The sequence below is a fragment of the Vombatus ursinus genome, unplaced genomic scaffold, assembly GCF_900497805.2.
Source record: "Vombatus ursinus unplaced genomic scaffold, bare-nosed wombat genome assembly UNPS02010639.1, whole genome shotgun sequence".
Classification (NCBI taxonomy): Eukaryota; Metazoa; Chordata; class Mammalia; order Diprotodontia; family Vombatidae; genus Vombatus; species Vombatus ursinus.
Window position 1 is genome coordinate 1,113,526 of NW_020950417.1, and position 14,480 is coordinate 1,128,005.

Sequence of the window (14,480 nt, forward strand, 5' to 3'; positions counted from 1 at the left end):
CCACACTATGTACTCTTGTAGAAATAAACCTGAAAAGACTGGGGAGTTGCTTTTATATTACTGCTTTAAAAAAATCAATGCCTCATGTATAACATGTCAAATTGCTTGCTTTCTCAATAAGGCAGGGAGGGGAGAGGGGAGAGGAGAGAGGGAGAAAGAATTTGGAACTCAGAGTTTTAAGAAACAAATGTTAAAAATTATTTTACATTAAATTGGGGGAAAATTATATATATATATATAATATATGTATATATGTGTGTGTGTGTGTGTGTGTGTGTGTGTGTGTGTATATGTGTATATATATTTTAAACCAGTGCCTTATACCAGCGAACGGGCTTCACTTTTTAATGACTGGATTGTTATTTATTGATTGGACACTCTTGGTTTATTGGATAATTTGTTCATTACAATTTGTATAGTATAACCTAATTTGAGAAAGCAAACTATTCCAGCAAAGAACACACAGAGGGAGGGGAGGAGTAGATGGTTTCATCCAGCTCTAGATCCCTTGATTATGTCTTTATCTAGGTCATAAAATTAGTCTCTCATTCTAATCAGTAAAAGATGTTGTAGTAACTATCCCTACCAAAAAACATGTCTAGAAGCTCAAAACATTTCATATATATTTCACTTGTTTTTAAAACTATGCAATTGGGGGCAGTTAGATGGTGCAGTGAATAGGGCGCTCTGGTCTTAGAGTCAGGAGGACCTGAGTTCAAATCCAGCCTCAGACACTTAACACTTAATAGCTGTGTGACCCTGGGTAAGTCACTTAATCCCGACTGCCTCACCAAAAAGCAAAAAATAAAATAAAATAAAACTCCGCATTTGTCTTTATAAATACAAATTAATCTTTAAAAAGACAAAGAGGAAACTAGTTTATACATAAATGCTACATAATCTGCTATTACAGAGGTTTATTATTCAATAACAGAGTTTTTAGATTCTCCTCAGCTATTAAAAAGGTTGCAGAACTATATAAACTAGTAATTCATTTTAATTTTGCTCCTTAGTGACAAAACTAAAACTACTTAACAGAGAACTTTTTATACGTGGAAAAAAAATCATTTCTATATGAAATAATCAAGAGAGGCAGCATGGTACATGGCAAGAAAAAAACCACAAAATCTGGAGTTGAAGAACCTGAGTTTATTAAATCTTGCCTCTGCTATTTACTACCTGGGTGGCCTTGTTTAAGTCCAATCTCTTCTCTTTGATAACATTTTTTCAGTTAGTAAAATGAGACACCTGAACTAGCTGACCCTCCAGTTCTCTTCCAGCCATAAATGCTAAACATATTTGGAAAGGAGATCATTCCACACACCTATATAGCTCTAATACCAGGAATTAAATGAGAGAAATTATGTCCCCGAGTTATTATTAAATTTTAGTAAATACTTAGGTTCTGGGTCTTGGGATAGAAGGTAAAAGTGACTTGCCTAAGGTCATAAAGGTAAGGAGGACTTGAGTAGAATAGTCAAAATTTGAATCCATGTCCTCTACATTATGCTCCTCCTGGATTTGGGCCAAGAGTAAGAAGGATCAATTTATGTATGTGTGTCTTTACTATACTCTAAAGCCAAAAAGAGTAAAGTCCTATATAAAACTAATTAACTGACTGTTTGCTGAGGGTTTAAGAGAGAGAAGAGGGTAAGAAATTATACTTTACCCTATCAAAGATCCAAGTGGGGGTAGGGGGTGGGGTGGTTTTAACGGGAATTTTGGATATATTTTGGGGTTAGTATACATTCAGTCCTATCTCCTATACCACCTACAATTCTACATAACAATAAGAATTAATGCTCAGAATCATGACCCGTATTCAGTATCCATAACCATTACAGAAAAGCATAATATTTTTCTATAGTTAACAGGCCACTCACCATTATAACAGATTAAAATATTTGTGTAACCTACTGCTGAAAAAATTGGAAGCTTTCAGTCTATTTGGTAATTTGATCATTACAAGATAGTCCATACATGATTTCATTAAAAGATATTCCATAATGGCTAATGTAATAAATAATGTACTAACAGACTTTAGAAAGGTCTCCAATATCAAGAGATGAAATAAAGAGATGCAGGTATTTTTTTTTTTTTTTTTTGCTTAACCTTTAATCAGGCTAAAGATCTGAAACATTATATACCCAAAGTCTAGTGGCTCAATTAAATGAAACATTTCTTTAAGATACCAAAACTTTCCTCTGTCTTAATAGAGCTTTGGTCACTACTCTAAAACTGTTTCTAATACTATTTTTTCAGCCTTATGGAGCAAAGAGAAATTGATAAAACTTTTGTATTTTTATGACAATATCTGCAAACTACAAAAATAGAAAGTATCATCAATTCCGCTGGTGAAGCAAATCTTTTTCCAGAGCTGAAACAAAGACAAAGCAATTTGATGGTCCTTAGCTGTAGAAAATTAACTTTTAGAAATTCACAAAAAGAACTCTTTTAGAGCTTATTATTCAACTTTAATTAATTTTATATTTTTCTCATAGAAACAAAATCTAAGCCATAATATTTAAAACATAATATAGGGAGAATATTTCAACTAAAATCAATTTTAAAACTCAGTCTTAAATCTGAGGTTGTAGTGTGTAAAGTAAATAATTACTGAAGAACTTCATCACTTTAAAGAATAAGAGTACTAATAGGTAGATCCTATGTAGGTCAAATCTAGATCTAACTGCAGTAGTGCTGAAAGTACCAGCCCCTAGAAGAAGCAAAGTATTTTAAAATGAACATATTACATTGTTTTCTAGATATACAAACTTCTAATGAAAAAAGATCACAGTCATCAGCATTTTAATCTTATTTTCCATTTTAAAAATAATTATTTAAAATATTATGAGACGGACAAATTAAGTTGTTCTCTCAAATTTTGCCAATGAAGGAAGCAGCACTGAAGGCAACTCATATCCTATTTTTTTAAACTATTAATAATCTTACTTACTGTACTGATTAACAATTTGTCAGTAGACAATATACCTGAGAAAATGTAGAGAGTACATCATCTCATGCAAAAATGTACAACCTCACTAGCCACTGAAAATGTAAATTAAGAAAAACCTGAAGACATATTTTTAAAATACCTGTTAAACTGCCTCTCAACCCTACATAGTCCCCCTTAAAAGATAAAAACTAACATTTGTGGGAATATGGAAAAATCTGTATTCTTACACTTCACTACTGGTACAGTAAATTGGGTTAATCTTTGTGGAGAAGAATCTGGTAACATATAACAAACATCATAGAATTTTGAAACTCTACCCCAAGGAAAAATATAAAAATAAGAAGGTAAACTACACAACATCAATACTACTTAATAGAGCTAACATTACACACATTAGCAATGATCAGAACAGAACTAAGGGATTTAAGTGATGTTTAGTCTACACTTGGCTCTTTTTAACTATCAAGCTACTTAAGATCATTTTTTTCAAATAAACTACTTTTTAATTCTGATTTCTAATATGCAGAAAACAGCCCCATTTTATAATGTTTGCAACAGTCTTTTCTTTAACACATTAAGTACTCTATTTGGTATGATTTGAATTTACCTTAAAAAATTTTCTCATTACCTACAGGCCCCAATAATAAATTTTTCATTCCTGTTAAATTAGTACACATTGACTTGTCTCTTAAATGTTTCAGATGATGCAAGGCTAAAATAAACAAATACAATTCTAGACATTTTACACTGAGCTAAATTACCTAGCAATAAAGAATACTCTATTCCTTGATCTGCGGGGAAAAAAAAAGTTGAAATTAAGTCGATCTCCTTAAAGATCATGCTCCCTGCAAATGGAAAGAGACAAATAAATGTAGAAGAATTCCTAGAAAATCCTCACTTCAGCCAACTTCCCTAGCTAACTTGTCTCATTCTGACATGCATATAACTTTGCTTTCATTCCAGTCAAACCTACAAAGGGAGTCAAGGTGAAAAGTAAAATCTCATTCATCATTCCACTTGCTCAAGTTAAGTTTGAAAAATTATAACATTGGAAGAAAAAGAAGGCAAAGCCAAGAGCATATACTAGGAGGAGGCAGCCTGGCATAGACAGCAAAAAGAATTCCTGAACTCAAAGTCAAAGGGTTTTAAGTTGGAAGCCTGCCTCAAGACACTCATTAGCTGTATAAGCATAGGCATGTCTCTTCAACTTCTCAGAGCCCCCCCTTTCCTCATCTGTAGCATGAGGATAGTAAAAATTGTAGCACCTAACACACAAGGTTATTGTGAGGAAAGTGTTTTTCCAACTTTAAAACCATGACATAAATTTTAATTATTTTAATATCCAAAACCAGAAGTTTTCTCAGTCCATCCTTCACCACCACTATTTTCAGCTGTTGCTGTATAAAACAGAACCAGAGGGGCTTTCTTTCTTCTAAATTGTTCCGGTCTCTTTTAACATTATTTCTATCTTTTATAATCAATAGGCAATAGCAGACAGATAAGACCACCAGTCCCATATATTCTCACTAGAGTTGTTTCTCCCCAGAATCAAAAATAGGTTTTACTTAGGTTTGCAAACCCTAAAGGCACACAGGTCTCAAGCAAGCTTATATACTTATGTCTTAGTTGCTTTAATTAACTAAAAAAAGAGAAAGAGAGAGAGAACAACTAATAAATGCTAATGCCACCTACCTCTCCAGGGTGCAATCTATCCCAGTTCTCATTAATGTACGTCATAAGTTCAAGTTCAGAATCAAAGTATTTCTTCTTGTGAATAACACTTAGGTTGTAAAGGCAAAGGTGTGCTATATCTACCCTGGAATTCAGAAATTGTCAAAACTTATGCAAACAAACTTTTGAACATGACAAAGAAATCACATACATTTTCTTTCACAAACAAATAATTAAAAGTCACAGGATGAAATATTAACGTAAATGGGTCAAGTGTCATGATTTGACAGGTATACTGTACAAGATATCCTTTTTCAGGTATGACCTGGAGGAGATGGCCTTTGCACTGAGGTCCCTTTTAATGCTAAAATTCTGTGATTCCTCAAAACAAAGGCCAGTTACATAAAAATTAATACAGAACAAAAAGATTGGGTACTCCTAGCTGAAAATTAACTCATTTTAAACAATTTATTAATAGAATCCTTATACAATAAAAAGAATTTGGGTGTAATTCACTGTAAGAGAACTTGCCCTGTATAAAAAGTACAACAGTTTAAAAAAATCCTTAATTCCTGGGGACTAGGCACCAGTCTGATTTTGGAATATTTATATCACTACTGAGTGATTGGAACAGATCAATTTTCTTAAGTGTTTGATATACTCAGGTTTCAAATGTTATCTATTTGCTATATATGTAGTTAGTTTCTCCATGAAAAAGCTGTCTATACCTCCTTTCCTCTTATTTTCTCCTTAACCCCCTACAATCCAGCTTCCAACTTCATTATTTTACCAAAACTTCCCTCTCCTTAAGTTACCAATGATTGAATTGCTAACTTCTTTTCTCAATCTTCATTCTTCTTGACCTCTCTGCAGCCTCTGACACTGGTGATCACTCTCTGCTCCTTGATTTTCTCTTCTCCCTAGATTTTCAGGACACTACTCTTTCCTAGTTCTGCTCTTACCTGACTACTCCTTATCAATCTCCTTTCCTGGATCTTCATTCAGGTAACATAACCTGTAGGTGTCCCATAGGGCTCTGTTCTGGGCCCTCTTCTCTTCTGCCTCTATATTACTTCACTTGGTGATCTTATCAGCTCCCAAAGATTTAATTTTCATCTCTCCATGCTAACGATTCTCAAATCTACCTATCCAGCTCTGACCTCTCTGATGACCTTCAATCTTACATCTCTAACTGCTTTTCTGACATCTTGAACTGGATGTCTAATAGACATCTTAAATTCAACATGTTCAAAACTGAAACTCATTATTTTTCTCCCTTAGCCCTTTGCCCTTCCAAACTTCCCTATTACTGTCAAAGGCACTACCATTATTCTTCCAGGCTCTCAGCCTTGTAACTTAAGTATCATCCTCAACTCTTCACCATCTCTCACCCCTACATACAATGGATTTCAAAGCCTGTTGATTTTACCTTTGCAACATCTCTCAAATATGCCCCCTTCTCTTCTTTGATATTGCCACCACCGGTGAAAGCACTCCAGCCTGGACACTGTGATAGTGTGCTGGTAGGTCTACTTGCCTCAAATCTCTCCCTACTCAACCCATTCTCCATTCTGCTGCCAAAGTCATTTTCCTAAACACAGGTCTGACCACATCACCTACCTATTCATCAATAAACTTTAGTGGCTCCCTATCACCTCCAGGATCAAATACAAAATACTCTATTTGGTGGTGTTCAAAGCCCTTCATAACCCACTTGCTACCTTCCTAGTCTTCTCACACCTCATACCCAGACAGGTATTCTTTGAGAAGGGCCTTCTTCTCATTCCATGAACAAGAACACTCCATCTTCACCTGAGGGCATTTGCTCTTCCTGTTTGCCATGCCTAGAATGCTCTTTCTATTCATCTCCACCTCTTGGCTTTCTTCAAGTTCCAATTACAATCCCATCTTCTACAGGAAGCTTCTCTTGACCCCTCTTTAATTTTGGTGCCTTCTCTCCAAATTACTTCTTACTTGTTCTATTATGTAACTTGTTTGTATGTAGTTGTTTGCTTTTTTGTTTTCCCTATTACAATGTTTCCTCCTCAAGAGCAGGCCTGTTTTTTGCTTCTTTCAAAATCCCCAAAGCTTAACCAGACCTGGTACATGGTAGGCACTTAATAAAAGCTGACTGACTGAAACAATTAGTAACCTAATCTATAAATAGTGATGGTTTCTGAAATTTTTCTTCCTTTCCATTCCCCAGGAATTACAGTAAAGAGTGAATGCTACATAAAAGTTACAAGGGTATATTTTAAATATAAGAACTGTCTGTATTGCACCATATGTTATGCCTAAGACAAAAAAAGGATAATTCAAATATGAAAATTTTTGAAAAATAGAGCATGTAGTAGAAAGTGGCTATATAATCATGATGATTTCCCTAGCCAAAAGAAAACTAACCTCGTGAAAACTATTTACAGGCTCAAGGGAAGAAAAAGAGACTGAGAAAGATTTCTACAGGGACTAATTTTTATTTAACTACATTAAATATTTCATCCTAGAAAGTATAAGTATATGGGAAAAGGTTTTTTTTTAAAATGCCTGTACTTACCATTGTAAGGGCAGACGTTTGAGGTATTCTGGTCCAGAACTACAGACAGAGCAAATGAATGTATAAAATCTAAGAAAAAAAAAATCAAATATATACCATATAACCAAGGGCACACACATAACATTCTACGTAAAGTTCATTAGGCTAAACTTCAGTATAATCAAGAAGACTCACAAGGTGAGAATATGCTTCTGAGTAAATGAATATATATAATTGATCTGGAAAATGAAACCGTTCACACCCCAGGAGGAGGAGGTAGGAGGAAAGAAGTATACAACAGGATGGCGTAAAAAGTCTCCTAACCTCCGAATCAGGAGACCTCAGATTTATAGCTTTCCATCTGCCACTGTGAACCTGGGCAAGTTATTTCACATCCACAGGCCTCGCTTTGACTATAAATATAAAATGAGGTGTTTGTCTAAATGATCAGTAATATTTCTTCTGGTTCTTAAGAGTCTAAGATCCTGCAATTTATATGTGTATGAGTTTTAACTGAACATTATATACAAAGTTCTCCAAGTATGGTGAACTAAATTATATTTCAACTCTACTTTTAAACTTCCTACACTGATATCTATCGATGCAAAATTTGTTTCAAATTTTGAAGCACAGCATGGAATTTTACACCTCTGGGGTGATCAAATTCCAACTCTTAAAAAATCAATGTTATGAGTTAATTGTAGGAATCTGAAACAGCACAAATATTAAGCATATCTTAAAAAAAGGAAAAGTAGTAAAGTTTGAATGTTTACCTGTCACCAAATAACATTGGCTTTTGAAGGCATTGCACGCAAGCCTCGTGAAACCACTGCTTACATTTGCAGCACTGCAACATTTTTAAATACCAGCTTCAAAAGAAAAGGATGTGAAAATTATTACTTTTCTATCAGAATCTTTTAAGAAAAGCAACATTCTTCATGTATTAGAAAAAAGTTTTATAGATGCTTATAAAAATTCCATGGGTTTTGATTAATCAATGAAAATGAGATATATTTCTTATTTATCTTGTTTAACTTAGCACTTGCCATACAGAAGACTCTCAATGAACTTTCGTTGTTGGAATTTACAGTTTTGCCAAGAATGTAGTGGACTTCAGTAACAGCAACATTGTGTGATGATCAACTATGACTGACTTAGCTCTTCTCAGCAATACAATGGTGCAAAACAATTCCAAAAAACCTCATGACAGAAAATGCTATCCACATCCAGAGAAAGAACTATGAAGTCTGAATGCTGATTAAAGGATATTGTTTTCACTTTTGTTTTTTGTGGCTTTTCCCTTTTGTTGTTTCTTCTTCCACAACATGACTAATGCGGAAATATGTTTCCATGATTGCACATGTGTAACCTATATTAGATTGTTTGCCCTCTGGGGGTGGAGACTGGGAGGGATGAGAGAAAAATTTGGAACTCAAAATCTTATTAAAAAAATGAATGTTGAAAACTATCTTTGCATGTAATTGGAAAAAGAAAATGCTATAAAAAAAGAATATAGTGAACTTATAATACTTATGACTGAGAAAAGAACTATTTTTTTTCTCTTTCCTCCTGGTAACTTCAGAGTTCTCCTCACTATATGACTATCACCAATCTCGAACTTAGAATATACCTAACAATAGTGCACATGAGCATTAGCCACTGCTCAAGCAGCATAAATGAGCCGTGACAGTCACAAAAGAATTGTAAAAAATTAGATGCAGGTTTAGATGTAAAGAAAGGGAAGAAGTTAAAAATAAATAAATAAGGCAATCTTATAAAGTCTAATAATCTTTGACATAGATTCCCAGAAAGAGTTAACTATAATGGGGGTATTTTTACTACCTTCTCAAATGTACCCACGTTACATACTACTATCTGAAGTTTTACCATTTGGAAGAGTCCTATTTTTCAAATGTAACTGCCCCTCGAACATTGGATGGTGGTGGTGGGGTGTCTTGTCATTTACAAATTGGCCTGAATTAGTTTGACCTCCCCCCCCGCCCAATATCCAAGCTATGTACTAAAAGAACTAAGAATTTTGATCTAGGTAATTTGGAAATATATAATTTTGCAACATGAAAGACTTAGGGAGCTAGGGTAGAATGAATGAACTGGGCTCCTGAGGGAGTGGGGTACTAGAAGGTATGAAAAGAACACAATAAAGAAAACAGGGTCCCAAAGAAAAATATCTACTTTAAAAGTTTGCCGAGACTTGATTTTGTACCTAGGTAATCTGTTTTCTCCTCTTCTTTCCTGCACACTGTTTTTATTTCTAAGTCTTTTGATGGAGCTTAAACTAGTACTCTATCTCTGTTATAGTGTGAGTTTAGAGAGTTCAAAATACCTGTATGGGCTAGTCTGGAAACCAAATCACCACTTATAGTTAGGTCCTGGTTAGAGCAACTAAAGAATCCTCTGAAATAGTTGCATTATTCAAAGTTGCAGTGCATATTTCTATTGGGCTAGAACCAATTACTATATTTTATTATACTGTAAAATATCCCTGACCTTGAATATATGCACCAATCAGGACATAACTGTGTAACCTTGTTCCTCTGGGAACATATTCTCAGAGTTCCAAACAAGTGTCTTCCAAATAAACTTTAAGAACACTACTAACTGGGCCACGGAACTAGGCCAGTGGACTCTCCAGTAACAGTGGGAACAGACTAGGTGCCACTGGATGTTTATTTCTCTGGAGTCCAACCCCCCTTCGTCTGGTGAGTCCTCTGGCCTTTGTCCCTGCTCCAATTCTCCAAGCTCCTACTTTGGACAAGCTCGCTATTCTTTGTGAGGAAAACTCCAGGGCCCTCTGGGGACCTGGTTCATTTCAGATCACTCTGGTAAGGATATCCTTTCTTAAACTGCACACCTCTGTTAACTGGCCTCTCTGTGTGCCTCTGTACAACTGAAATTGCATGCCTAATGGCATACCTCAGTAACTATGTGCCTCAGTTGAACCAGTTCTGTTTGTATCTGTCTTGTCATTTTGTCTGTTTTTGTCTTTGTAAAATGTCAAATGTCTGTATAGATTCTATTACCTTAAAAGATTTAAAATGCAGACAGTCAGAAAAACTTCTAAGGCCTGTAGCCAGAGAGTTTAAAACACTGGGAAAGATTAATGAACTTTCACAGCCGAAGCAATTGTCCTAGTAAGCAGGACTAACTCCCACTTCAGGCTTTCTGAGGGAGATTAGGTTACAAGAAAAGATTAAAAAAACCCCACAAGGCACTTTTCCCTCTGTCATTTCAGTTTTGACTATGTTGGAATTACAGAAATAAAGTCATATAATCAAAGTTGCAGAATTGCTAAAAACATCTTAGTAGATGAAGGAGTTTGAAGATTAATCATTTTAAGACTGCAGGAGAGAACTCCTGAGACTTTGAGGTAATTCCGGGAACTCACTACCACCTGAAATATCTCTAAGTTTTGGGGCACCTCTGCAGAATTTGTTCTAAGGAAAAATAAAAATTAAATTCTAAAAGTTAAAAGTAAATGACAAGATTAATAGCTTCATTGTTCCAGGACAATGAAGGAAGGCAGCTAGTTTGGAAGTAATCCCAAAATGAAGAAAAAAATAAAGTTTACACTTTATGTAAATGGTTTACACTTTATTAAAACCTCTTGTTAACCCTTCCTTGAATGATTATTTAAACTAGAGATCTCTTGTAACTCCCCCAGTTCTGAGACCCTCTTCCTCCCTGTTAACCTCTCTCATCTCAGATCAGATTCCCAAATACAAGTGTTGAAAAAAAAATTCTAGAAAAATGTAGAGAAACTTGAATTATATCCTGCCCCTCCAGTCATGGAGGGCCAATATGGGGGAGAGGGGCATGGGGCAGCAGCTGCAGTGGGACCCACCACTGGCAGTGGCCCCAACAGCCCTGTGCCCCTGGGCATTCTGCAGCCCATCCTCTAGGCAAGCCTGGGGGCATCATCCATGTGCAGTATATCCTGCCCACCCTGCCCCAGCAATTATAAGTGGCCCCAACTCCAGCACTACCTGGTCCCAAAGCTGTAGCTGTTGGGATGGTGGGGGAATGGGGGGGTGGGGTCAGGCCCCATGGCCAGCATCCACTTTCCATTGCCACCAGGAACTACCACCAATGCGAAGGTCCTGGCACCAGCCACCCCAGGCCCTGAGATTCCCATTCTGCAGCCAGTGCCCTCTGCCACACACCCCCAAAGCCTGGTCAATGTATCCAGTGCAGGTCCAGCCCTCATCAGCCCCTGCCCAGCTGCTGCCTGGGAAGGTTCTGATGCCCCTGGCAGCACCTAGTGTGGTAATATGAGGTGGGGGGACCAGGCAGCCTCTGCCCTTGGTGAGCCCACCATTCTCTGCTCTGGTTGCATAAACTTATTAACTGTGTAATCTTGAGCAAGTTATCTTAACTCTGGTTGCCCCAGTTTCCTGATCTGTAAAGAGAAACATAATAATGGTACCCACCTCCCAGGGATGTTGAGAAGATCAAAAAAATATAATGACTGTAGAGTGCTTAACACAGTCAACTGGCATATGCTAAGCACTACATTATTTCTTTAATTAAATGTAATTGTTCCATACTTGATAACTCTAAAGTGATTTTAAAATGTCAAAGATAATAGGATCAATGATTTTTATATGTGATAATTTGGAAATGCAACTGATACTACCCGAAGTTTATTTTTTGTGTTACTGTATTTCTAAATTCTCTTATATTGTAAAATTTGAGAGACCACTGTAACAGAAATGCTGTTAGACAAAACAACTTTTTAATCTGGATGCTATTACACATAAATTGGACTTTTAAAAAGATGTGATAAAAAATAGATATTTGAAAACTGTTAAATATTTAATTATAAAGCAGATAATAATATATAATGGCAAATTTTCATTTGAAATTCTTGGTTATTATGGAAGTATATAGAATGGTTTAAAGATGTACTTCAACATATTAATGACAAGTCAACTACCAGGTATTTGCTGTATGTCTGAAGCCCCAGAATATGGGTAGTTTTAATTTACAAGTAAAGCACAAATGTAATGTTAACTGTTAGGAAAACATCAAGGAAAAGTATTTAAGCCCTAAATTATGGTTAGTGAAAATTGCTATTTAAGGTAAAAATTCCTGGGACTGTAATTTACTATTGTTTTGAGCTTTAATTACAGAGATAGTTGTCTGAACTATCATGAAGCTAACAGTAGAAAATGGCATGTGCTGTAGTCTGAGAACTGCTAAAGGGGGATATCTGTGTCTGGGAAGAGTTTTGGGGATGACTGTAGCACAGCCTAGGTAGGATCCTCCTGACTCTATTTCCCCATTGTACTATTTCCTTTCTGAAAGGAAAAGGAAAATTCCCATCTGGTTCTTACCTAAACCTTGCTTTTAATACCCTGCAACTACGTGATTGGCTGTCAGATATGACTCATGCCTGGAATCAATTAGAGCTAAGGGAGGTTTTTCCCTCTGTTCTGATAATATGACATTTTTATAACTATGTCCCTCTTTTTCCTTTTACAGCAAATTTCTAAAATCAAGAAGTTTTTTAAGTACAATACTGAGTCTATTAAATAATAGATTGATACTGGAACATCTCTGAGTTACTTTGAGAGGATGCAGTATGAACATCATACAATTTTAACTTATATTTGTGGTCAAATTACAATATGGGGATGATATCCTCCTAAGCGGAGAATGATCAAACAAAACAATAAGACAAAGATGTAATGTGAAAGTTTTCTAAATAAATGGAATAGTAAATTTTGAGAAAAGCAATAGGATTAGACTGTTTTCTCTAATGAGTATATACATGTATATGATTGGCTTTCAAATTTATCTATCATAAATTATCTATTATAAGCTCTCAAAATTGGATTAAGGATTTTACACATAAATTATGTTGATAATGGTAAAGAAAGTAAAATTATTTTCCCATTGTATAGTATCTGTCCGATCATTTTAAAAGGCAGAACAGGCCATAAATGAGCTTCCTAAGAAAAAAGCACCAGGACCAGATGGATTTACAAGTGAATTCTATTAAACATTTAAAGATCAACTAATTCCAGTACTAAATAAATTATCTGAAATAACAGGCAAAGAAGGGTTTCTACCAAACTCCTTTTACAAAACAAATATGATACTGATACCTAAAACCAGGAAGAATAAAAACAGAAAGAAAATTATAGACCAATTTCATTAATGAATATGGACGCAAAAATCCTAAACAGAAAGATCACAATATATTCATTTCTATTAAAAATTTGAAAATACAAGTATAAGTGTGTCTTTCCTTAAATAGATAAAAAACATGTTTATCTAAAAACATAAGCAAACATTATTTGTAATAGTGATAAGCTAGAAGCCTTCCTAGTAAGAGCAGGTGTGAAACAAGACTGCTTTGCCTAAGTGACAAATGGCAGAGGTATGGGCGTGTCTGTGTGTGTGTGAGCGCGGCCGCACACGTGCGCATGTATGCAATCAGGTGAATATGGTGTTTCACACATAGATATATGATCTTCAGGTATCTCTTAACACTGTGAAAAACACTTCTCTCTTATTAGATGCCTCTTTAAGTGACTAACCATCTACTAACCACCTGGTTTCTGCAACAGCACACACCACTCCAAAGTCCAAGAACAAAGCCATCATCCCAAATCACTATACCTTAAGAAATGGCTCTGCCCTTAGGAGCTACTTGTGTATAGCCATCTATCCTTCGGACCCTACATTATCAGGTGGCCCCAGACTGCTTTAGTTGATAAGTCTGCTTCTAATCTGTTGCTCACCATAACTCGAGAAAAAGAGAAAATTAAAATGATTAAATGAGTAGAAAATATTATCTACTTACTCTCCAGGGCCTCCACAGTAGCAGTAACACTGTTGAGCATTGGTTTTATGACCTGGATCCCATTCTAGGTCCGCCACACTATAGGGTAAAGTCTGCTTCATGACTTGTAATGCTTTGGCATTTGGTCCTTTCTTAAGCGCACCACCCCTCTATATTAAATTTTTTTTTAAAAAATAAAGACAAAGACAATTGGCTAACAGTGAAGGCTAAATTTTAAACACCATTTAAAAATCAGTGATTTACAATGTCTCCAAAATTTCCATTTTAAATAGTTTTAGAACTATTATTAAAAATTTACCTTTATTGCTTCTGTCATTTAATAAATACAAGTCAGTACAAACATTTATTAAGAACTTCTTTATCACTCCTTTCTTTTGCATCACTAACTCAACTTCAGAATTGCTAACAGTGGCAGGATACATGTAGTCTAGTAATCCTTATAAAACAAACTGTGAAGAGCACTTGTTTCTACACTGCTTTAATTATTCTTA

The 14,480-nt window shown here is 35.4% G+C and overlaps 1 protein-coding gene across 4 annotated transcripts in view; it reads right to left on the bottom strand.

Moving 5' to 3' along the window:
- Positions 1-14,480, bottom strand: part of MTF2 (metal response element binding transcription factor 2) — a 60,791-nt gene that overhangs the window by 15,662 nt on the left and 30,649 nt on the right. For all 4 annotated transcript variants that reach the window (XM_027854808.1, XM_027854807.1, XM_027854810.1 and 1 more), the window contains 4 exons: positions 13,990-14,138; positions 7,934-8,029; positions 7,182-7,250; positions 4,649-4,772 (listed from right to left, as the gene is read on the bottom strand). In XM_027854808.1, the coding sequence (XP_027710609.1) occupies positions 4,649-4,772; positions 7,182-7,250; positions 7,934-8,029; positions 13,990-14,138 (438 nt within the window). The remainder of the gene's footprint in view (positions 1-4,648; positions 4,773-7,181; positions 7,251-7,933; positions 8,030-13,989; positions 14,139-14,480) is intronic.